Consider the following 23,063-nt stretch of genomic DNA (forward strand, 5'->3'; position numbering starts at 1 on the left):
CACAGCACCCAACTTAGAGACAGTGGCTTGTTGCAAAGGGATGACATCCATCTCATGCCAAAGGGGAAGGCACTTTTTTGGCTAGACTTGTAGACCTCCTGGATAGGGCTTTAAACTGAGATTGCTGGGGGATGGGTGGAAAACTATTAGAGCATGCCCAGGAACTGGCAAGCAGGAAACCAGTAAGATGGAAAACAATAGGAAGAACACTCCAGTGCAGGCCAAAGGACCGGACTCTCTTCAGCAAAACAGGAAGTCGAGGGCCTCCAATGGTAGACTTGCAAGCCTGTACACAAATGCCAGGAGCATGGGGAACAAGCAGGAAGAACTGGCCCTCCTGCTAACCAGTAAGGAATACAATCTTATTGGGATAATGGAGACTGCACCCATGATTGGACCCATGTATAGAGGGCTACATCTTACATAAGAGAGTTTGCAAAGGGTAGAAGGGCGGAGGTGTTGCTCTCTATGTGAAGGAGCAGTACACATCCCTGGAAACTGAGATAGGCATAAATGAAGGGTGACTTGAGACCCTCTGGGTTAAGATACAGGGGACTTGATGGTAGGAGTATATTACAGATCTCTGAACCAAGTGGAGGAGCTTGATCTGGAATTCTCCAGAGATCTGGCAAAGGCTGCACACTCATGGAACATGGTCATCATGGTTGATTTCAATTACCCAAACATCTCATGGGAAGAGCACTCAGCTAAATCTGAGCAGTCACATAGCTTCCTTACTTGCATCAAGGAATTCTATTTGACTCAAAAAGTGTATGGGCCGACCAGGGGAAAGGCATTCCTGGATTTGATTTTGGCCAAAGGGGACAATCTAGTGAGTAATCTGAGGGTTGAGGGTAATCTAGGAGACAATGACCATGAGTCACTTTCACCATCTATTGTAAGGCAGGGAAAATCAATTAGTAGGGCAGAGATCCTTGATTTTAGGAAAGCTGACTTCTACAAAGGTTAGGAGATTGGTGGATGAGGCCCTGTGGGACCATGGTCCAATGGGGAAGGGAATCCAAGAAGAGTGGTCATTCCTCAAGGATGCGATCCTTGGAGCACAAAGGAGGTCTATTCCTGTTTGTAAGAAAGTTGGCAAAAGGGCTGGGAGGCCCCCCCCCCCCCCCCCAGCTCAATAGGGAGGTCATGGACTTCCTGAAAACAAAAAGAGAAGCCTATAAGAGATGGAAGCTGGGAGTTACCCACAGGGAGGAGTACATAGGAATGGCCTGCACTAGTAGGGAGCAGATTAGAAAAGCAAAGGCAGAAACTGAATACAAACTGGCAACAGAAATCAAAGTCAATAAGAAGTCCTTCTTTAGATATGTAGAAAGCAGGGGAAAAAAGGGAAATGTAGGACCCTGTTGAATGCAATTGAACAGCTCATAACCTACACTCAGGAGAAGACCGAACTCCTAAACGAATACTTTGTGTTGGTATTCCACCAGACCAAGCATATTAGCTGGCCTGGCAGGAAGCAGGATGGGCAAGGTGAGGGAGATCACCTACCTTTATTCAACGAAGATCTTGTAAGGGAATACCTAGAGAGGCTGGATATCTACAAGTCAGCAGGACTGGATGAACTACACCCAAGAGTGCTGAAAGAACTGTCTGACATTGCACGACCAATGGCAAAACTATTCAAGAACTCATGGCACTTGGGTGAGATCTCAGAAAACTGGAAGAGGGCCAATGTGGTGCCTATCTTCAAGAAGGAAAGGAAGGAGGGCCCAGGGAATTATAGGCCAATCAGTCCTACCTCAATCCCTGGAAAAATGTATCAAAGAATCCATCAGTGAGAGCCTAATAGAAGGCAATATTCTAAAAGACAGCCAACATGGCTTTGTTGTGGGCAGGTCATACCTGACCAATCTCATCTTCTTCTACAATCAGGTAACTCACCACCTGGATAAGGGAGATGAGTTTGATGTTATATACTTGGATTTCAAAAAGACCTTTGACCTGGTCTGCCACAATGTCCTCATGGTTAAATTGAGAAATTGTGGCCTCAACAACTTAATGGTCTGGTGGCTGGGAAACTGGCTCCAAGGTTGGATCCAGAGAATGTTAATAGCTGGAACCAAGTTGACGTGGCAAAAGGTGACCAGTGGTGTCCCTCGTGGCTCACTATTTGGACCCGTTTCATCAACGATTTGGATACGGATGTGGAAAGTGTACTGACAAAGTTTTTGGATGAAACCATGGGGGAATGTGGTTATACTGGAAGACAGGTTGAGGATACAGGCTGACCTGGACAGGCTTGTAAAGTGGGCAGCATAGGCAGTGTGTAGGGAGGCACAGGGAACCCCTTCCTCCCTCCCCCTTCCCCCTGGAGATTGGCCCCCGCCAAAGCTGCCACCAGCTTCTGTAGGCAGTTGCTGCCCACCCCCTTCCTGCTGATGTGGTCGCTGGTGGCTGCAGGCGGCCCCTGCTCACCACCTGCTGTTCTCCATCCCCTGCACACTCGCCATCGATGTCACCACAGTCGCCTGTGGGAGGTCCCCGCTCGCCACCTCCATGCCCCCGCTGCCGACACCATCTGTGGGTGGTTGCTGTGCCCCCCTAGCCTCAGGAGGCACATGTTGTTTGTGGTGGGCAAATCTAAATCTGATGATGTTTAACACTGAGAAATGTAAAATGCTCCATCTGGAGAGAAATAATTCACAAAATACTTACAGGCTCAGTGGTGCTACACTAGCCAGCACCACAACTGAAAGAGACCTAGGGGTCATGATCGACTCCAAAATGAACATGAGCCACCAGGGCAATGTCATAGCCACCAAAGTGAGCATCAGTCTGGCACGCATCAATTGATGCATCACAAGCGAGACTAAGGATGTCATCCTCCCGCTCTTTTCAGCATTGGTGAGGCCGCAGCTGGAGTACTGCATCCAGTTCTGAACGCCACACTTGAAGAGGGATGTAGAGAAGCTGGAAAGAGTCCAAAAGAGTGCCACGTGAATGAGAGAACAGACCATATGAGACTGAAGGGCATGGGACTGTTCAGCTTGGAAAAGAGGACACTCAGGGGGGACTTGGTGGCAGTCTTTAAGTATGTAAGGGGTGAACATCAGGGGCTAGGAGAGCATCTGTTCACCAGAGCACCACAGAGGAAGACTAGGAATAATGGTCATAAACTGATAGATTGCTTCAGATTAGATATAAGGAAAAACTTCTTTACAGTTCATGTGTCCAGAGTATGGAACAGACTCCTCCCAGAGGTGGTATAGTCACCTTCCCTGGAGATCTTCAAAAGATGACTGGATACAAACCTCTCTGGGGTCAGCTGACCTCAGCAGTCTTTCCTGCCTTAGGGCAGACGGGCTGGACCTGATGATCTTGTCAGGTAGCTTCCAGCCCCTAACTTCTATCAATCTATTCTTAACCACAGTAATAGCAGTTTATGGCCTACTACTTGTAAACAAAGCACAAAAATTGAGCAACACTGGAATATTTCCTGATTTTTTTACCTGACCTGTTCCTGCTTTAGCTTGGGTAATAACTGATTTCTATGATAAGTTATCATGGATTGGACATGTGGTTTCATTGCAGTTAGAGACTGTAGAATCCATTCACCTAACTATTTCTTTATGGGGTCTTGGATTGGAACTAATTAAAGGGACAATATAAAAATCCTGGCCTGTTTCAAGAGATGCAACAGTAGTGCTTTTTATCTTCAGAAAAAGGAGTTGAATAATCAAAGGTAATCCTCTTTAATCAGTAGATTCTCTTCAAACAAACTGTATTTTTCTAATGATCTCGCACTCCCATGACCTCTAACTGCCTAAATCTAAGTATGATAGTGACCTGCAAGGGTGGAACATCTTAATGTTTCTTAACTTGCCTCCAGCAGGAGCTTTATTTCTTTGTGGAACTGAAGTAATTTCTACGCTCAGCCATATGTAATCATCTTACTTAGCTCCACTGGGTTTGTGCTAAAATAACCCAATGAAGATGTGAGCCTTAATACAAACAAGCATCTTCATTGCTATGTCCTTCAATCTAGTTTTTTCTAAATTTCACAGTAATACAAAGAGCTTGCCAAATTTCAGATTAAAAAAGTTATTGTGCCAAAGACATGGAATTGGCTTCTGTATATATAGATGCAGCTAAGATTGCTACATAGTTTGTCAGCAGTATATCTAAGAGGAATGAATGGGCACCAACCCTAGACACCAACTTAGAGGGTGTGCTAATATAGCCCCTATTGCTGCCCAGTCACAGGAGCCAGGTAGGAGTAGCCCCACACTGCACAGCTGTAGGAGCTGGACAAGAACAGCCCCTTGCTTTCTAGTTGTGCAAGCTAGGTGGAGGGACACAGTAACAGAAGCTGGTGGCTTTTGGGGCTGGAAAGACTGACCACCTCTGTTCCTTCCTTCTCCCCTGGCTATAGAAATGCAGCCCCCCCCCCAATCTGGGGCATTTCACCTGGGGCATAAAACTTACTAGTTATGCCTCTGTAGTTTGGTACTGTTTTTTCCACTGATTTTAAAATAGTCTTTGTATCAGGTGCTAGAAACATACTCATACATAGTGACAATTGAAACACTTTTACTGGAGGCCAGATTCTGAAACTCAAACACTTTGTAGGGTACCTAAATCCTTAAAAGGAAGCCATTGAAATCTAGGAGGGTAGGGGGTGGCACATGTAGCCAGATTCAAATTATTCTTATAGATGTCTCCACTTAGGTGTTGCAAGAGAACAAACAGTTGGATGCGTCCAAAGGATGATCCAGGGTATTTAGGTACTGCATAGGGAGTCACCATTAGAAAGGAGCAGAAGCCAAGGAAAGAATAGGCAGAGGGATATGTCTGAATGAACTCCCACTCCTCTGCAGATCTTACATAACTTAGCCAGAAATGCTAGGGAGCCAAAACTTGCCTAGGCAAGATGCTTACAGGCAAACCAACACCAACACTCAGTTGAGTGTAAGTTCTGCCCTGAGGTTGCAGTGAGTATTGCACCTTCCCCTGAATGCAGTGTCGAACAGTCTGTAGGTGTGCTTTTCATCATTGCATAATGAATCAGGTTACATTTGAGCCTGCCTTGGTCCTGATACCAATTGCAATGGAGCTTATGCAACTGTAAAATGCTTACGTGTTTGTTCTAAATGACCTCTAACCTTTGATGACTCAGATGCAACATTTATTTGCTGACTCAGAAATTTACTAGAAACTTTCAATTGTGGAAGTGAAATACAACAGTGTAGTACCACTTCCTGCAGGCTGTCATCAGTTCCTACAGTGATTCAACCTTAATTTTCAGGTCAGCTCTGGTTAAACAGGGTACTGGTTAAACAGCTCTGGTTAAACAGGGAAGGTCAATGCCTGCCTTGGTATATTCTTGGGTTTTTCCACTAGGTGTGCAACATTGTAGGAAGTGAGGTCATTCTAAAAAGGGGAAGCAGCAGTTCCAAATGCAGTGCACGCTGCTGAGCCTGCCTGGGTCATGACCAACACACGTGGATTTGGCAAACAGCCATTCCTAGAACAGGGTAGAAGGAAGCCAGTAGATTAGCTTTTGCCCAATGACACTGTTTGTGATGGCCTCCAATGATGATGATGATGAATTTGCTGCTACTTAGAAAAATGTTAATGGCAGTTTTTTTCAGTTTTTCCAGTCTTTCACAGTGTACTTTTGGTTTTTCCTGGAAGACATCAGATGTCAGTGCATTGTTAATATTGTATTACATTTCCTATTACATTCCATCTTAGGTACTTGAATGAAGAAATTACAACCTCTGTGGTCCTTCTTAGCTGGGTTGCCATGGCAGGCTCAGATTCTGTGCAGTCCTTTTAAGGGTGCCATCACTTGGAACTGCCCTGCCATGCCCGTTTCTGGGAGATGCCTTGTGGGGCCCCACCAAGAAGTTGCTGTGGTAGAAGATGCCCTGTTGTAGCCTGGCCTGACAAGAGGGGCTGCCATGAGGCTGCTGCTGATGAAAACTGATATCTCCAACCACTGTGGGCAGGATACAGTAAATGCTACCCCTGTCTGTGCACCTCCAGAGCGAGGGGCTGTGAGGAGCATCCCCTGGATTTCATGGACTGAGGCAAAGGGAAAGGGACACAACTTCCTTGTGTGGAGAGAAGGAGAGGCTCCCTCTGCCTGCATCCACTGTGCATGCTGCTAACTTCAGGAAAGTTATGGAGAGGTGCCTTGACTCTTAAAAAGCTTGAGAATCACTGCAGTGGAGTTATAGATCTGGCATGTCAAGTAGTAGCAACAGAGAGAGTAGGATTTAACCTGAAGAAAGAAATAAGGAAAAGATGACTTGGTTTCCTAGAATAGTTATAGTTTAATTTCTACTTACATTAATTCTATCAGATAAAAGGAAAGTGGGAAAGTATAGAAAGGCAAAAAAGCTGTACAATAATGGTGAAGGAATGGTGTAGGCAAGGAAGAGAACTGGGAGAGGAGCAAGGGGACAATACAAGAAGTCTGGCTAAAATGACTTGAAGGTGTCAAGGACATTTATTTATTTATTTATTTATTTATTTATTTATTTTATCAGAATTATATACTAAACAAAGGCCCAGGGAAGCTTACACTGTGAGACAAAATAACATATAAACACAAGTGGAATATTAAAATATGAAATAAAAGATAATATTCCAGCTTAGTCTTTTTTTGCTAAACACCTGCCCGAATAGGAAGGCCTTACAGTGCTTCCAGGCTTAGGCTATGCCAGGGCTCAACAGGGAAGAATTTCCAAAACAAAGGAACGACTACTGAGAATGACTTTTCACACAATAAATGACATGCTTGTATGGTTGGGTAAATGTAATGTGAAATGGTCAGTTGCTGACTGGTTACAGAAGTTTGCTGCAAGAGAGATGAGCCAAGACAAAGAAGAGTATGCACAGCTTGGAACAAAAGATGATACTGTTAGGCAGAATGAATTCTGAAGATACTCAAGTGAAACCACAACCTAATTAGTCAGTCATTTTTCTCTTACACTGATAGGTCACGTGTAGATGAAATGGGGGTCCTAAATTGAAGTGATGGATTTTAAAAAACAGTGCTTCAATTTAGGGCTGATTAAACCCGTGTCATGCACACTTCTGACTTGTCTGCCTCTCCCACGGGGAGGGGAGGGAGAGCTGCCGGGGGGCAGAGCAGTCCCTGGGCGGCAGGGGTGGGGTGGTGGGGTGTTGGTGTTTCCCGCCACGGCAGTGGCAGCTCCCCCCAGGTGGCACCTGACCACAGGCACCCAGCTTGGGCAGTTCTGGGGGCACTGCAGCCATGGAGGGAAGCCCTGTGCCCCTGCGCAGCTCAGGCAGGCAGGCTCCAGGGGGGGAAAAAAAAGATCAGGTTCACTGCTTTTCATCAGCGGAGCTGCTTTCCTGGGCTGCTGCCAGGCTGCCTTCAGGACTTCCTGCAGAGCTGCAGAGCTGCACGAAGCCCAGTGCAGCTCCTCCAAGGAGTTTTAGTTTGCTGTGCCTCAAGTCATTTAAGCTGCATTATGCTGCTGAATTTCCCTCAGCAGCTGGAATTAATACGAAATACGCTGGAATTAATACGAAATACTCTGCTGAGGCATGCAAACACCAACACCATTAAAGCAGTGCAGAAGCATTTAGCTCACTTTAAAGTGTCATGCAAACATGCCTCTCATTTCGTCTACACATGGGCATTGTGCCTAGAAGCTTCCTAAGTGCTCATCTGGTTTCCTGTTGAATATAAAACAAAGATGTTCACACATCCTCAAAGGAAATATGTTTGCCGCAGTTTGTTCTTAAATGAAGCAATATTTGGAGTATCATGGCCACAAGTCACAAAGCGCAGAACTGAAATGGCTGCACACTTTAAGCAGCTGCAAAATCAGAAAAATGCCATTTTAGTTAAATATCATGCAAGAGCAGTTTCTGTGCATAATTTTATTCTGTGGCTTAAATCCAAGTTCACCTTTATGTATATAACTGGCTCTTACTTGGCTGTATAGGAGCAATTTTGGGCACTTACACACAGTTTGGATTCTGTTTCCTCCCATGGCAGAATGTATGGGCACTTGTACACATGATGGAGGTTTAGTCCCCTAAATTGAGACGATGGGTTTTTAATTGTGATGATTGAAAACCCACCATTTCAATTTAGGGGCTTCCATCACTGTTACGGTGAGAGGTCTGACTTTTTTTTTTTTTTTGGAGAAGCCTACCCACTGCTCCCATGTCCAGGGGGTAAGCTGCCCACAGGCCAAGCTGTGAGCTGCAGGAAGCCCCTGCCCTTCCCTCTCTGGTGGTGGTGCCTGCTCTGGGCCACCCAGGCAGACTGCCAGTGGGCCAGGGGATGCCCCAACTTGGAAGCACCCTATCCAACATTTCCCCAATCCTGCTCAGGCTTCCAGCAAACCATGCATCATCTCCACCACCTTCTCCAGATGCCAGCATACCCAGCTGCCCTCCTGCTGCTTCCCTGTGCTGCCCCAGGGGCAAGCCATCCCATTCCTGTGCAGTCCCAGCTGGCAAGAAGGCAGTGGGGACAATGCAGGGCCCTGGGCAGGCTTAGGGAAGAGTTGGGTGGGTGCTGCCTCTGAGCTGGGGCAGCACCTGCCTGCTAGCAGCCCACCTGGGTGGCTCCGGGGGGTGCTGTTGCTGTGGAGGGAAGAACAGGGGCCCCTCACAGTTTAGGGTCCACTCAGGTTGCCAGCAGCTTGCGTGGGTAGGCTCTGCTAGAAAAAAACAACAGTGAGGGGGTCCATCCTTTTTTTTTCCCTGTAGAGCCTGCCTGAGGCTGGGGTGGGCAAGCTTTCAGCAGGCCCTGAGCTGCGGGGGACCCCGGTCCTTTCCTTTGTGGTGGCAGTGCCCCCTGGGGCTGCCCAGGTGGGCTGCTAGTGGGTGGGTGCTGCTCCAGCTCAGAGGCAGCACCCACTGGATTGAACTCTTCCCCAAGGCCACCCAGGGAGCAGCACCACATGCACTGACCCTGCCGCCTTCCTGCCACCTGAAACTGCCCCTGGGGCAGCATGGGGAAGTGGCAAGAGGGAGGCTAGGTATGCCAACAGCCAGAGAAGGAGGTGGGGTGGTGCATGGCATGCTGGAAGCCCAGGTGGGCTCAGGGAAGAATTGGATCGGATGCCTCCAAGCTCGGACAGTCCCTACCAGGCAGCCCTGGGGTGCTCCGCTGCTGCAGTGGGAAGGACCAGGGCCCCCTGCACCTCAGAGACCGCTCAGCCCACCGGCACCTCATCCCCCAGCTGTGGGAGAGGTAGGCAGGCTCCACAAAAAAAAAAAAAAAGGATTTGGCTCCTCACCACTTCTGCCTTCAGCCCACCTCTCCTGTGGCCAGGGTGCTAGCTGTGACATTAAGGCTGCAATGTTACAAATAGCTACGTTGCAAACTAAACTACATGAGGATGTGGTTTAGTTTGCAACATAACAAACTCATTTTATTTGCAAAAGAACCCCACATGTGTCAAGTGTGGTGCAATGAAACTGCAAAAGCAGGCAATTTTCATCATGTGTAGAAGCACCCTGTGTACCTCCTGGGAGTATAAGTATGTATTAGAAATATATCATATGGTCACTCTTAGAAGAGGGCCAGGGAAGCCTTGTGTTGCTCTCAGGAGCAACCCCAATTCTGAGATCATGAAAGCATCCCAACTGAAAAGTAACTAAACAACATTTTTTCAGGCAACAGCATATGCAGGCAGGGTGGCATGTATTTCTTGACTGCTATCTTGGTATCACCCCAGAGGCAGAATAAACGTACCATGGTATATGTCCTGATTAGTCAACAAAAACAATGACCAAAGTATTTACTTGGGATTTTGTAGACCTGGGTTCCAGCCTCTGCTCTACCAGATTGGGACTAGGAAGTAGTTCCTGGCTCTTCCATAGTCAAGGGAAATTCTCTAACTTTTTGCAATCAGGTGCATCTTTCTATTATGTTCTGCCTGGCCAAATACATATTTAGTTGTTCATACAAAGTTGAACAGCTCCATCAAGAGATGGCTCTACCAACCACATAGGGCAGTCCATGGGTTCAAGTCTTTGCTCTAAATCTGGCAGCACTAGGTTTGAACCTATATTTCTTTGATCCTTAACTTTCAGACTGTTCTCGTTTCTTTTTTTTTCCCAGTGAAAAGCCCTCTCTGATTTCTACCTTCTAGTTATCCTGCAGCTATTCTTCTTGAGTTATGATTATGAAAGGGGAAAAACTAGGTGGGCAGTAGGTTGGGAGAGGACAACACAGCCCCACTGATAGACTGAATGCAGTGTTAATAAGAGTCAATGGCAGCTTAGGTTTGCAAGAGGTGCAATGTGGAGGGAGAGAGACTGCTTCCTAACTTTCCTTCTTTTGTCTTTCTGTCTGAAAAAGCAATGATGTCAGAGCATGGCTAGTGAAGATGGGTTACTTTCTATCATCCTAAGTGATCATTGATTCAGGAACTTGAACCAGTTTCATGCTCTCATTTCTAGCTGATGCCATAGCCCCCAGGTTTTAATAAAATTTTCTCTATCTTGAGAAAATCCTCTCTATCAACAATTATTTAATTATTTTATACAGAGTACAACAGATTCTTCAAAGATTTCAACATTTCCAAACACTCTTCCTTCATTTTTAATTTGGCTGAAGCTATTAACTGATTTAAAGCTGGAGCTGTATGTTTGGCAAATAAACTATTTCCTAGGGGAAAAAACAAAAACATAGCCTGTTCTTACTTAGCACGTTACAAAATCTGGTATTTTTTCTGATAGCTTATACATGGCTGAACGCAGCATTATCCAAAATTAGCCTTTTTTTCACAAGGCCATGATAAAATACTTTGCCTATACTTTAATTCATGTTACAGAAATTGTTGTAGTTTCTTTGGGGTTAGGACCAGCACTTTGTTCTGTGTGTATACTGTAGCTCACACTTGGGGCTCTGAGAAACTATAGTGATAAATATATGAGCATGATGATGGGAACCCCATCCTATGTCCCTTTGTCAAAACAAGAAGACCCCATGCACCCTGGCTGGAGCCATGAAACCAGAGACCCTGCACCCCTCCCTGCAGGAACCAGTATATCCTAGAACTGGGATACTGGAAACTACTCCACTCCCCCCTAACTCCTACTACAGCAACCAGGATTCTGGCTCTGAAAATCCTAATGCCCCATGTAGCCCTCCACATCTGATCTTCCTTTTCTGGCAGGAGAAAAGGGGATGTTCCAGGAGAGTGGAGGTGAATTAGATGGGACAGCATTGGATGGGATTTCCATCTCCTCAGCCCCCCTAAAGCTCATTCAACAAGCCTTAGTTAAAGAGCCCCTGCCGCCATTTTTCAGTGCAGGGATGCTGATACAAGTGACACTTCAGGCACTTTAATTACACTCCTGGAGCACGTGTATAAACACTGTGTATGTTTATATACTTCCTGAGCATGTGTGTAAATGCCCTGTATGTCTGTCTGCAGCTGAAACACTCCATTTCTGAAGTGCTTCCAAGTCAGCTTTAATTTGAAATGTTTCATCTGGTTTATGTTTCTCCACTCTGAGTTACTACTAGGCAGGCTTGTTTATGTTTAGAAGAACCTGTGGCCATACATTTTTGTGGCGTTACCCTCAAACAGTGCTTCTCAACCTTTTGGACTCTAGACATCCCTCTAGGCACCCCTCACTGGATTTGAGGCACCCTCCCATAACTTTTGAGAATTGAATGACCCCCATTTTCAGAAACGAATTTATATGTAACAGTGCTTACCTCCTTGCAAAGAGGCTGGGCATTGGGAGTGGGCAATCATTCCTGTAGGGGCAAATCTGATCCTGTGCTTATCTGCTTAATCTATCTGTTTATCTTCTCACATCTTGGGGCACCTTTGAAAGGATCTGGTGGCACTCTAGTTAAGAATCATTGCCTTATGACTTCCAGAATTAATTTCTTTTCAGATTTCCTTTTACCATCCCTCTTCCCACAATTTTCTTCCTCATGGCAGACCCAGGAAGAGAATTGTTAATACAAGATTTACTCAAAATACACTCTGAAGCTGGTTGCTGCTGATTAGTTGGTAAAAGAATGTCTTGGCAGTACAGGAATTTGTACTAAAAGAGGGTGTTGATGATCTTATTTCATAAACTGATTCTAAGTCCAGGACAACAATTTTGTATTTAATGAGGAAGTCATTATTACCAGAGAAGTCAAGTTCTAGAAATATGTGCTATGTCTTCACTTATTCTTGCACCTCCACACTCATTTTGGTATGAGGATTTTAAAATGCTGGTATACTAGCAGTTGTACAACCCGTCTAATATTCCTACCATTCTAGAATGGGAAGGAGGAAGGTGTGACAGACAAGCTGCTCTACTCAGGACCAATGACTATCAGTTTCAGGCAGTGAAATGGACCCAGACATTGAAGGAGGCTTGCAGTCCAGTCTTCTTTGTAGTGTTACCCAGGTAACAGGAAAATGAACTGACATTCCATATACCAAGTAACTCTTCACCATATAGGTGAAAGCTGCTGTAAAACTAAACTGGTTTTCAGAAGCCTGACTGCAACAGGCCCAGCCTATTGTGGATGTGCAACCCAACTAGCCTTCACTGCAACCAGCTTCAGACTGAGCTAGGTCACAAATGTCTGTTTTCTTTTGCAACCTCTTAGAACAGATAACAGAAGCAGCTGATACTTTTCCCCAGGAACACTACAGCAAATTTGAAATGGAAAAAAATGTGATCTGAGCATGTGGATTTGCATTACTTTTATAAGAATGATTGCATTTGAGAGCATGCAACATGAGAATGCATTCCATGGTCAGTTCTAGCAAACCTCTGAACAATTGCCAAACCCAAGGGTATAAGGCTTTTGCATTTACAGAGGGTATCTTTCAGTCACAATTCAGCCAAAGCCTACCCAAGGAATTTGGCTTGCCTCCCTGTGCCTATAATCCAGAAACAGCTTAAATGTTACAAAGAAGGAGACCATGGCTCTTTCTACTCCATTCATGCAGGCCAGTTCAGAGGGTAATAGAGCTATGGATTTGATATCAACCTATCCATCCCTGATCCCTTGTAGGAACCTAACCCATTGAAGCACTATTTGGGACTAAGAGAAGCATTTTTTGGTGAGATTCTAACCAGTCCCACACAGGCCTCCTTTTCAATGATAAATCCTTTGTAACCTCTCGCCAAAATGATGCACATATGTATTAACTGTGAAGAGTCTGGAATTAATACACCACAACTCATTATCAAGGAAAATATCTTTCAGTTTTACTGAGTGTGACCAGCCTGGCTGGGGGTCCTTGTCTTTGCACTCAGACATGGGCTAAGGTTTTTGACATACTGGCGAGTTAAGCTTGATTTTATGGGATCACTCCCCAACTTCAATCCAAAGAATTTCCATTACAGCAAATCCAGAAGAGAGGCATGTTGTCAGGTTACCTTTCATTAATCTATCCTTGTCAATTAGTGTGATGTATGGATGCTCTTTAAAGTCAGGCCTTCAGTCAGTGTAACTATTTTAAGGATCTTTTTTAGTTTCTTGAGATTCCTGAGACTAAAGGTTCTTTTCCCACCACTCTGTATCTGTGAATTGTCATGACACTTAATACTAAATTTCATGGAGGTATAACTATAACCACATAGACATTAGAGTATATTGAAGTCTGCCAAAGGAGAATGAGAAGGAGGAGGAGGAAGAATGTTGGAAATAACCTGTTGATTACTGATTCAGGATACTCCACTTGCTCTTGTGCTTGGCGAGTTTTCTGCATAAACTGTTTTCAGTATCTTCGGGGTGCAATTGGCATTAGGACCACAATGCCAAGAGCTTCCCCTCTTGTCATTGACTCAGGAAGGTGTTATTCATTTATTAAATTTGCCTGTGAGTGAGGTTGGAGACACCACTTTATAAGGAGCAGCCATGTCTCATTTCTCAATAGCTTGCATGCCCCTTTCAGCATCATTGAGGTCAAATCCCATGGAGCACACAGGGGAGAAATTTGGTGAAATTGCACATCATGGATCCAAAAGAGAAGGTGGCTCTCCCTAGAGTTCACCCCTCTACTTCCATTCACAGAGGTCATGTCTGGCAATCTCTTTGGAATATGCCAAATATCTACTGTAGCTAGGTTGTGGTATTCATACCACTTGCTCTAAGTCTTCAGTTTAGTTCAGCTCACCTCCAGAAACTGGGGCAAGACTGGAAAGATCACTGAAATAAGAGAGGAGACCCATTCAGTTTTACTTGTACATTTTATTATAAAAATAATTTACTACCAAAATACATAGTGATTAAAAAATAGGAGCAAGAGCTTCTTATGCATTTGAGTATCAATATTTTCTATGAATTGCTTTAAGTAAATAAATTAAAAATAAATAAAACAGCAAACCAGTTAAATTTTTACAAAAAGAAAGAATAGGAACTATTCTTATAGAACTAAATATTTCTTTAAAATATATTAGAAAAATAATATTTAATAAAAACCTTCAGCTGAATCTGGATAACTTAAATAAAATGTGTGGTTTTTTTCCTACTTAAATATGACATTATATATACATTCCTCTTTTTGTTTCTCAACATATATTTGGACATGTAAAATGGTGCTAGAGTGTAATAAATAATCTCTTAAGAATGAAAGCATGAAAAATTCTGTATTATGAATTTTGGTGCTTCAGTTCTAAAAGCCACCAAATACAAGTTAAGAGCCTCACACTGATGCAACTCGGGCTTCAAAGCACCACAGGGGGTGAAGAATCACTGCTAGTCAGATAACCTAGCAGAAACGCAAGGTGCAGCACAGATTCAGCTATACTGCAAGTTCATGGCACTGGTACAATTGGGATCAGCTTAAGTGGCTGCTGAAGGGTCTTTGTTTCCCTCAAAAAATCCCAAATCAGAAACATTGCCCATCCAATGTTTTCAGGTTCAGTGGGCAACCTGTCCTGTTGGCACCTGAACTATTCAGAGCAAAATGATGCTGTTAAATAGACAAATAAATATGAAATAGATTCAGCTAACTCCAGTCTGCACAGAAACACATTGATAGAGAAGGTGGACAGGCTGTAGGTCCAGGCTGACTGTCATTTTCACTGGACAATTTCCTTCAGGAGAAGTAAGGAGACTTTTCTTCTTTGGCTTTTCTTACACTGGTGTCTCGATGTTGGATTCAGCCCTGCAAAGAGGGGAGAAGAATAGGACGTTTAGAAACCTGGTCAGTTATATAATCAGTTGGAACTGATAGAACTCAGCAATTAAGATTTTGTGTTTTCATGTGCAAGTCTGTTTCTGGCCTTTTCAGCCATTGGGAAGCTGGAGCACAGAGACACTAAGGCACACCTTATTTGATGTATGTCATGTTTAATTGCACTACAATTTTGAAATCTCTCCTTTGAGAACCTATGAGGCCTGATACAACTCCTACTTGCCTCTGTGAGATCCCGCTAACTTCAGACTATGTACATACACCATTGCAAGCAAGGATAAATTTGTCACTGACAGCCTGGTTTTCAGAGGCCAGATGTATTTGTGGGACTCAGTGTCATCCAGTGGAGTTGAAGGTGCACGGCACATATGGCCTTCATCACTACATCACTATCTTATCATGTTACGTAAAATCTGGGACAGAGCTGGGACTAAAATTTAGGCATCTAATCTGACCACAGGGTTGCCCTTTTGTGCTAGAGAGAGAGAATTCTTGGAAAGCATTGCTATTGTCTGAGGAGGTGAACGTTTAAGCAGATTATGCTAAAAAAATCTGTCCAGATGGTACATTACATATTTTCTGTTAAGTCAGAACTGAGAATGAATGACTCACTTCTCCAGGATCGCCTTCACAACACGCATCACCCAGGGAGCAGTGGGCTCCAAGCACACCTCTCTGCCATCCTGAAGAGTGGCACTGCAAAGAAAGGAAACAAAGGTCATAAATCTTTCTGGTTGATTCTCTTTACTCGCATGACATCTTTCATCTTTTGTTTGTTTGTTTGTTTTGTTTCTTTTTGGGAATATTTCTCTGGAAAGTATAAATTAGCATAGCTCCACTGCTGTCCCTATATAACATGCTGTGCCCTGGTCCTTATAAGGCAGGTTCTATCACTTTGAATTAATATCTTTGGTACTCCATGAAGATGTAAAATACCCACCCCAGGGAAAGAAAGAATGGGTGAAAGTGGCTGTGAGAAGCACAATGCAGTACTGAAAATGATGTCTCCCAACAGAAAAATTAAATCTTACTGTGGTGGAGACTCCCAGTGCAAGACCTAATTGCCGTTCTGAACACTATGAAACCTCTTGCTCCTACACAATGCAAAGTTTCCCTCTCATTAAGGTGAAGTACAGACAATCAAAAAACCCAAGGCTGAGTCAATTTAATTTTTACAGGTTAGTCTAAGACTACATAGATCGAACTGATAAACAAGTGAACAGATATTCACTTTTGATTCCAGAAATAATGCGGCCACATGCCTGCAGAGGCCCAGGCCAAAAGTGTCGGGGGTGGGTACTAAAACATACCTCCCGGCTCTGCTGGAGCAGACACCTTGGGCCAAGGCTAGTCTACCCACCCAGTGAAGGTGGAGTTTGCAGGGAAGGTGCAAAGCATCCTGGGATGCTGGGGGACTGTGAATTAACTTGAATCTGGAGGGGATCTGGGACAAAAGTTCAATAAGCCAATTTAATCTAAATCGGTTAAGTCTGATGCTACATCCACCCAGGTTTATCTTAAACCAGTTTTGACCATTTTGCAAGTCATTTACATGCACTGAACTTTTGTTCTGTTACAGATTTGAACTGGTTTCTGATCACTTATACCAGTTAATGTGTAATTTTTGTCTCTAGCCTAAATAACCATTAGAGTTTGGAGAAGAACTTACATGACTTCAACATTTTGGCAGTGAGCCCCACTTTGGATCAGCTTCACATCCTGAATCAGTTTTGGAGGGATGAATTTGGAATGAGTGTTTATGCAGTGGCATCGGAGCTCACTCCTATTCTGTGGCAGGACCATTCCTATAAAATAAGAAAGGAATTGTGGTCAATCTCATTTTCTGCATGTATAACTCACCGAAAGTTACTTTAGATTACAAGGATTTATTATTCTTGGCTTTTTGGTTGTTCAAATTCTGTTCATGTTCCATAGCCCTTGAACAATCCTCTTTCCGGAAAGGACATGGTTGTACTTATCTGTTAAAGTACTTTAAATATCCAAGGCTCATTTTTAAACCAGTAGCTGCTCCAAGGAAATGTAAAAATTGATGGTTCTTCCAAGTCATTTTTTAAACATACTCAGATTTGATCAGCCTCTGTGTCTAGCTACATCATTTTATTTTTGCATTTACACCAAGCATAATAGATTCAACACTTTTTCTTTGACATTTGAGACATGTCCCAACTGTTTATTCTTCCCTTAAGTTGCCTAATTCTTTGAGATGGCATACTCATTCCCATGGCAACCAATGATGATGTCATAAATAGGATTTTGCTCTCTGAGGGGGAAGGAGTGAGTGCCATAGTTAAAAAACTTAATAAAAATTCAATGCCTTAAGCATTACAAGAAAGTAATCCAGTAAATATGACATAGAACCATAATTTTCTAGAGGGAGACGACTATCTCTTCAAAATTTTCCACCAGGTATCAGCAAATTTAATGAAATGCTACTGATTTTTATATTTCTGAATAAGCAGAAACTGTTGAAAACAGACTCCTTGAAAATATTTCAAATAAATTATCATTTTTAAATTAGCCTAAAACTTTCTGCACTGATAAACATCTCCATGTGCATAGGCGTAAGCAATACCTTCTTCGTTTGAGTCTTATGAATGGTTCACTTACCTTCAGTCACAGTTACTGAGATCAGGAAGGCAGCCAGGACAGTCAAAAAAACCTTGCAGTTCATGACTGTACAAAAGATTTTTTGCTTTCTTGACTTGAAGTCTTTTGGGTCTAAGGAGCAATGAGCTCTGTTGTCTGCAAAAGCTTCTGATGTCTGAGCTATGTAACCTGTCTTCCTTATATACTCCCTTCTCCCTGGTTGGCATGTGTGATCTACCACCAGGCATTGTGTCATAGGAAATTCTGAAACGCTATCCTGAAACAAGTCATTTAGCTGTTACTACACCCCCTTCCTAGATGAGTATGTAATTACTTATCTTGCAATGAAATACCTTATTAATGAATCTAATACACAGCACGTACAAGAGGATAGCAATCCCTGTGCAGTTAGTTCAGTGTTATTTGTGGATTTCTTTAACATTTGTTTTCTCTTAATTTTTCCTAGTGTGTCTCTTTATATCCACTTATTTTCCCATCCTGTTAATTATTAGGATAAATTTGACTCATAACTATTTTTTTTTCCTTTAGTGGGATATTTTGTTTTAGGTGGAAATGATAGAACTGGGCATTAAATCCAAGGTACTGAAAACATTTAGTTCTATTTTAATGTTTTTTTTTCTGTGCAAAGTGTTTATGTTGCCTTCTTAAATGCCAGGAGCAAAAGAGTGGATCCACTGAAATCAGTCGCAAAGCTCACACTGATTTCTTTGGGGTCAGGATTTAAAACTCTGTCAATAGAGTATGCTATTAATTTGGTATGTCTGGATTTTTTGCTAACCATGAGGGTGCCCAAGAGATTTCAACATTTTGGAAGTGTCACATTAAGGATCTGTACAGAGAAAAGACTGAAAGAAATGAAAAGCAAGATTATCATTAATTTTACTTGCCTAAAATAACACATTGGGGAAAATAATAGGAGAATTATCTTTTTTTCTCTCATTCATGTATTTCATTTACATTGGTTAGTCCTAGATATTAACAACAGATGAGAATACAATCCAGGGAGTGGATTTTTTTCCTTTGATGGATTAATCCAGTTACAAGAAATTCTTATCTCCTGTGCATGACAGAAATTGTTGCTTTTATAAAGGTAAAGGGGAAAGTTTAAGGGCAGAATGTGCTGGATCAGATACTGATCTGTTGTATGAATACATGTTCACTGTCCCTTTACATGTGAAGGCAAGTGGCTGGAGCTTTTATGGAATACAAGTGAGAAAAGAAATGGGTACACTTTACTATAGTTAGGGGTAGAGTCTTTATCACTTATTAGAATCTTGCTCCATAGAATCACTCATACATTAGCATTTAAACCCAAAAACCAACTGCTAAGAGCTAATTGTATTACTTATTAAAATGAAAATTGTACGAACTTATTTTTTTGCCAGGTTTTAGAATCAATCTACTTTGGCTTATGCTGCCTGTCTGGGTGCATATAGGATAGGGCATATCTCCACATGCAGTGGTGTGCATTTGCTGCAGCAGCCTTTGCTAGCTTATCAGAAGTCTTGATTCCAGTAGGCACAGGATTTCACCTTTGGAGCTAAAAGGAAAACATGAGGTTGTGGAATCTTGACAAGCTGATTGTTTTAACATACTTTCCTATGGCTATAGGGAAAAGTTTGGAATCACAATTTCAAGGGGCTCAAATACCAGAGGCGTATAGAAATCCCCCCAAATTAAGGAAGACATTGTTGCATCCCTGAAGATATAGTCAGGCCAGGCTTATAGAAGAGAAAGGGAGAATGAGGCACCTTGGTTACAACTCCCAGAGGTTCTACTTAGTGGAAGTATTTTGGTTTTCAAACACAGTATTTTGATTTTTCCTGGTTCTCCTTATTTGAAATATTCCCAGGAGGCTAACACCCTATTTTCTAACCATTTCCAAGGAGCATCATATTCCATCCTGTCTTTTACTCCTCTGTCAAATCTAAATTGCAGATATGTTAGTTATCTTAGTACCCTGCAGTCTGCAATGAAGCACAGACAACTCTCTTTGAGTTAGCATGGGTCCTGGAAGCAGTGTTGCTTTGGTATAGGGTTCCACAGGAACTAACTTATCCTGACATATTAAATTAACAATAGCAGACTTTGATGGTGTAGTTGCTAGATTCCTTCTCACATTGGAGCTGGTTGAGTTTAAGCTAACATGGGCATCTGTCCATTATCTTAGAGCAGTGGTGCCCCAGCTTTTCAGCCTGTGAGTAAAATAAGCAGTAACAGGTCCATCCATGAGCCAGATCCAGTTTGAGGCCTGATCCATTAAGTGGTGCTGGCCCAGCAAGGGCCCAATGTCCCCATGTGGATATGGCCTGGCTAGACCCAGTGTAGCCATGTGGAAAAGGCTGGGCCAACACAGCCTCACAGAGACAGACTGCCCAGAACCTGCTCCCATGCAACTCTACCTGGCCTGGAAGTTTCTGTGTAGTTGGATTGGGTGCAGCTTGATTCAGTTGCATGAAAACAGGGCCTGATCCCTGCACACAGGGCCAGCCCAGCAAGGGTCCAATCCAGCCCCTTGGAGCCCTGGAAATATGCCAGTGGGGAAGCTGTGGCAGTACAGGTGACTGGTAGGGAAGGGCATGGGGGGGGCACGTGTCCCCCCTGAGATTGGTTCCTGATTCAGCACTGCTCAGGATGGGGCAGTTTTTTTGCCACATGGGCAGGCGGCGGGTTGGGGGAGGGGGGATGGGCAGCAAGCTGCAGCACAGAAGTATAGGAGTGGATATGGGGCTTTTGACCCACCTTCAGGCCCACCCACAAATTGTGCCCCCCAGACTCAGGAGGCACTAGTCACCCCTGCATGGCAATGTTAATTGCCACCACTCCCCAGCTGCTACATTTCCAGACCCGTTGGAAGACCCATCGGATGAATTACATACTCTGCGGGCTGGGGGTTGAGCACCCTTCTCCTAGAGTCTAGGATAGACTTTGGAATCACCTATGCATAAGAGCTAAGAATTTTGCCCAACTGTTAGGTATGCCTACCGAAGAAAATGTAGTGCCATGTAGAAAAACCCGGAAAAAATATAGCCATGTCAATGGGCTACCTGCCTGAGCTAATTATCCAATATATTATCTCCAGTGAAGTATTGTGGTAATATAGGTATGCTGCCTTCTTTATCACAGCTACCTTGTATATCTCCATACAGCACTTCATTGTGCTGTATAGAAGCCCCTATAAATTGAGATGTTTACGCAGCAAACTCAGCAGTTGGACCAGTATTTAAGCCCCTTAGTTAAATAGGGTTCAAAGTGAGGGGGAGCTCAAAGGAGAGTTCACTAGGGTGTTTTTCTTGAAACTCTCTCACCTTCCTTCACTGTAAAAGGAAAAAGGGAACCTTTTTGGACTAAGGAGCAGCGAACAGATCAGTTTAGGGGGGAGTTTGCTAGGGAAGGTCTGCTTGGAAAGAGGGGCAGGAAGAGAGAGGCAGCTGATTAAGAGACCCAGAGAAACGGCTGCAGGACGTCACAATGCTAGAGCCACTGTCACTTCCAGCTCATCTTCTGCTTGTACCTGTGAGGTGTCTGTCCAGGCAGGACTGCTTACTGTTGAGGTTTCCACCCAGGTCCTGGTTTGGCACTGTGGAGACTATGCCTTGCAGGTTATTTCCAGTGACAGCCAGGTGGGGGAGTGCCTGCAATGTGAGTGGTGCCTTCTGGTGGTGTCCCTCTGGGAGCAAGCAAGAGAGCTACAGGAGGAGGTGGCAAGGCTCCAAAGCATTCTCCACCATGAGGACGTCATAAATTTAATGCTGGAGGAGACCTCTAGGACTGTCAAGAAGAACTGGCAGAGGCAGTGCTAGAGAAGGAAGAGGACATGGACTCCCAGGAAGGTGGAAACTGGGAACTTGTGACCTCTGGCAGCAAGCAGAAGTCTTCATTTTGACCTGCAGCAGTTTGCCTGGAAAACAAATGGAGCCCTTGCAATGAAGGAGAAGGAAAATGTTCCATTGGTGGAAGAGGCCAAGCCAAGCATCCCCAAGTCTGAGAGGATCAAGGTCACTGCCACCAAGAGGCAGCAGTGAGTTGATGGTGATTGGAGACTTCATTCTGTGGGGGACGAAGGCATCCATCTGCTGACCCGATCTGTTGTCTCAGGAGGTCTGATGCTTTTCCAGAGCCCAGATCCAAGATGTCACAGAGGGATTACTGAGATTTATCTGACCCTCTGACTACTACCCTATGCTGCTCATCCTTGTGGGCACAAATGATGCTGCCAGGAATGACCCTGAACAGATCAAAAGTGACTACAGGGCTCTGGGTGCAAGTGTGAGAGGGACAGTGGGTCCAATAGCATTCTCAATCCTTCGGGTCAAGGAGAAGGACCTGTGTGGGAGCAGATACATTCTGCAGATCAATGCATGGCTGCACCTTTGGTGTCACCAACAGGGCTTTGACTTCTTTAGCCATAGGATGTTGTTCCAAGAAGGATTGCTGGGAAGAGATGCAATCCACCCAATAAAGAAAGGAAAGAGAACCTTCACAGCCAGGTTCACTAACCTAGTCAGGAGGGTGTGACCCCCACCACTCCCTTGCACTGGCTTGCCACAGCACTGCAGCCCAGATGTCCAGGCTACAATTAAGATGGCCATCACCAAGCAGCTGGAGAGCACACCTCTGGCTGGCATGGAGGCCAGAGGTATAATATAGCATGTGTAAACGCACCCTGTTTGTTGTTACTATTTGCCATACTAGTTCATACCTCTAAATTCTCAAAATCCTCAAAAAATTGCAACCCATACTAGAAAGAGACCCTATTCTTAAAAAGATCTTCCCAGAGCCACCCATCCTAGCCTTCAAACAAGCACTGAACCTTGCCAATCTCATCACCAGAAGCAAACTTCCTCAAGCCCAGAACACACCAAAAGGATCCAGACCGTGCCAGGACAAGAAATGCAAAACCTGCCAACACATCTCCACCACCCCCACTATTACTACACCCCACAACAGAGCCATCAGCATCCCAGGATCTTACAGCTGCACCTCCAGAAATGGAATATACCTCATCCAATGCACCAAATGCCCTGATGGAAGATATGTAGGAGAGACCAAACAACAACTGCGCACCAGAATGAATGCACACCGGAAATCCATGAAAGACAGAAACACCCAATTACCGGTGGGGCACATTTCTCACAGGAGGGCCACTCTCTCTCCAATCGCTCAGTCCTGATCCTCAAGGGAAACTTACACAACACTTCCCAGAGACGAGCCTATGAGCTCCATTTCATCAACCTCCTGGATACTAGAGTTCATGGAATAAACATAGGCAGACAAGGTTCTTTGGGTAAATTTGATATCTTT

At 44.0% G+C, this 23,063-nt stretch overlaps 1 protein-coding gene across 1 annotated transcript; it reads right to left on the reverse strand.

Annotated features, from left to right (window-relative positions):
• Window positions 1–14,232: 14,232 nt before the first annotated feature.
• LOC102567477 (interleukin-8) lies at window positions 14,233–17,887 on the reverse strand. Its single transcript, XM_006274108.3, has 4 exons — window positions 17,760–17,887; window positions 16,801–16,936; window positions 15,744–15,827; window positions 14,233–15,101 (listed from the first exon to the last, which is right to left on the reverse strand). The coding sequence occupies exons 1-4, from the start codon at window positions 17,821–17,823 to the stop codon at window positions 15,071–15,073; spliced, it is 315 nt and encodes a 104-aa protein (XP_006274170.1). The 5' UTR covers window positions 17,824–17,887; the 3' UTR covers window positions 14,233–15,070.
• Window positions 17,888–23,063: the final 5,176 nt, after the last annotated feature.

This window comes from Alligator mississippiensis, chromosome 2, assembly GCF_030867095.1.
Source record: "Alligator mississippiensis isolate rAllMis1 chromosome 2, rAllMis1, whole genome shotgun sequence".
In the NCBI taxonomy this organism is placed as follows: Eukaryota; Metazoa; Chordata; order Crocodylia; family Alligatoridae; genus Alligator; species Alligator mississippiensis.

Excerpts from the sequence above, each read along its gene's own strand:
- LOC102567477 (XM_006274108.3), bottom strand. The coding sequence starts at position 17,823 with ATGAACTGCAAGGTTTTTTTGACTGTCCTGGCTGCCTTCCTGATCTCA. Across the intron at positions 16,937-17,759 it reads CTCAGTAACTGTGACTGAAG|GAATGGTCCTGCCACAGAAT; the intron begins GTAAGTGAACCA and ends CTTATTTTATAG. Across the intron at positions 15,828-16,800 it reads TGCCAAAATGTTGAAGTCAT|TGCCACTCTTCAGGATGGCA; the intron begins GTAAGTTCTTCT and ends CTTTCTTTGCAG.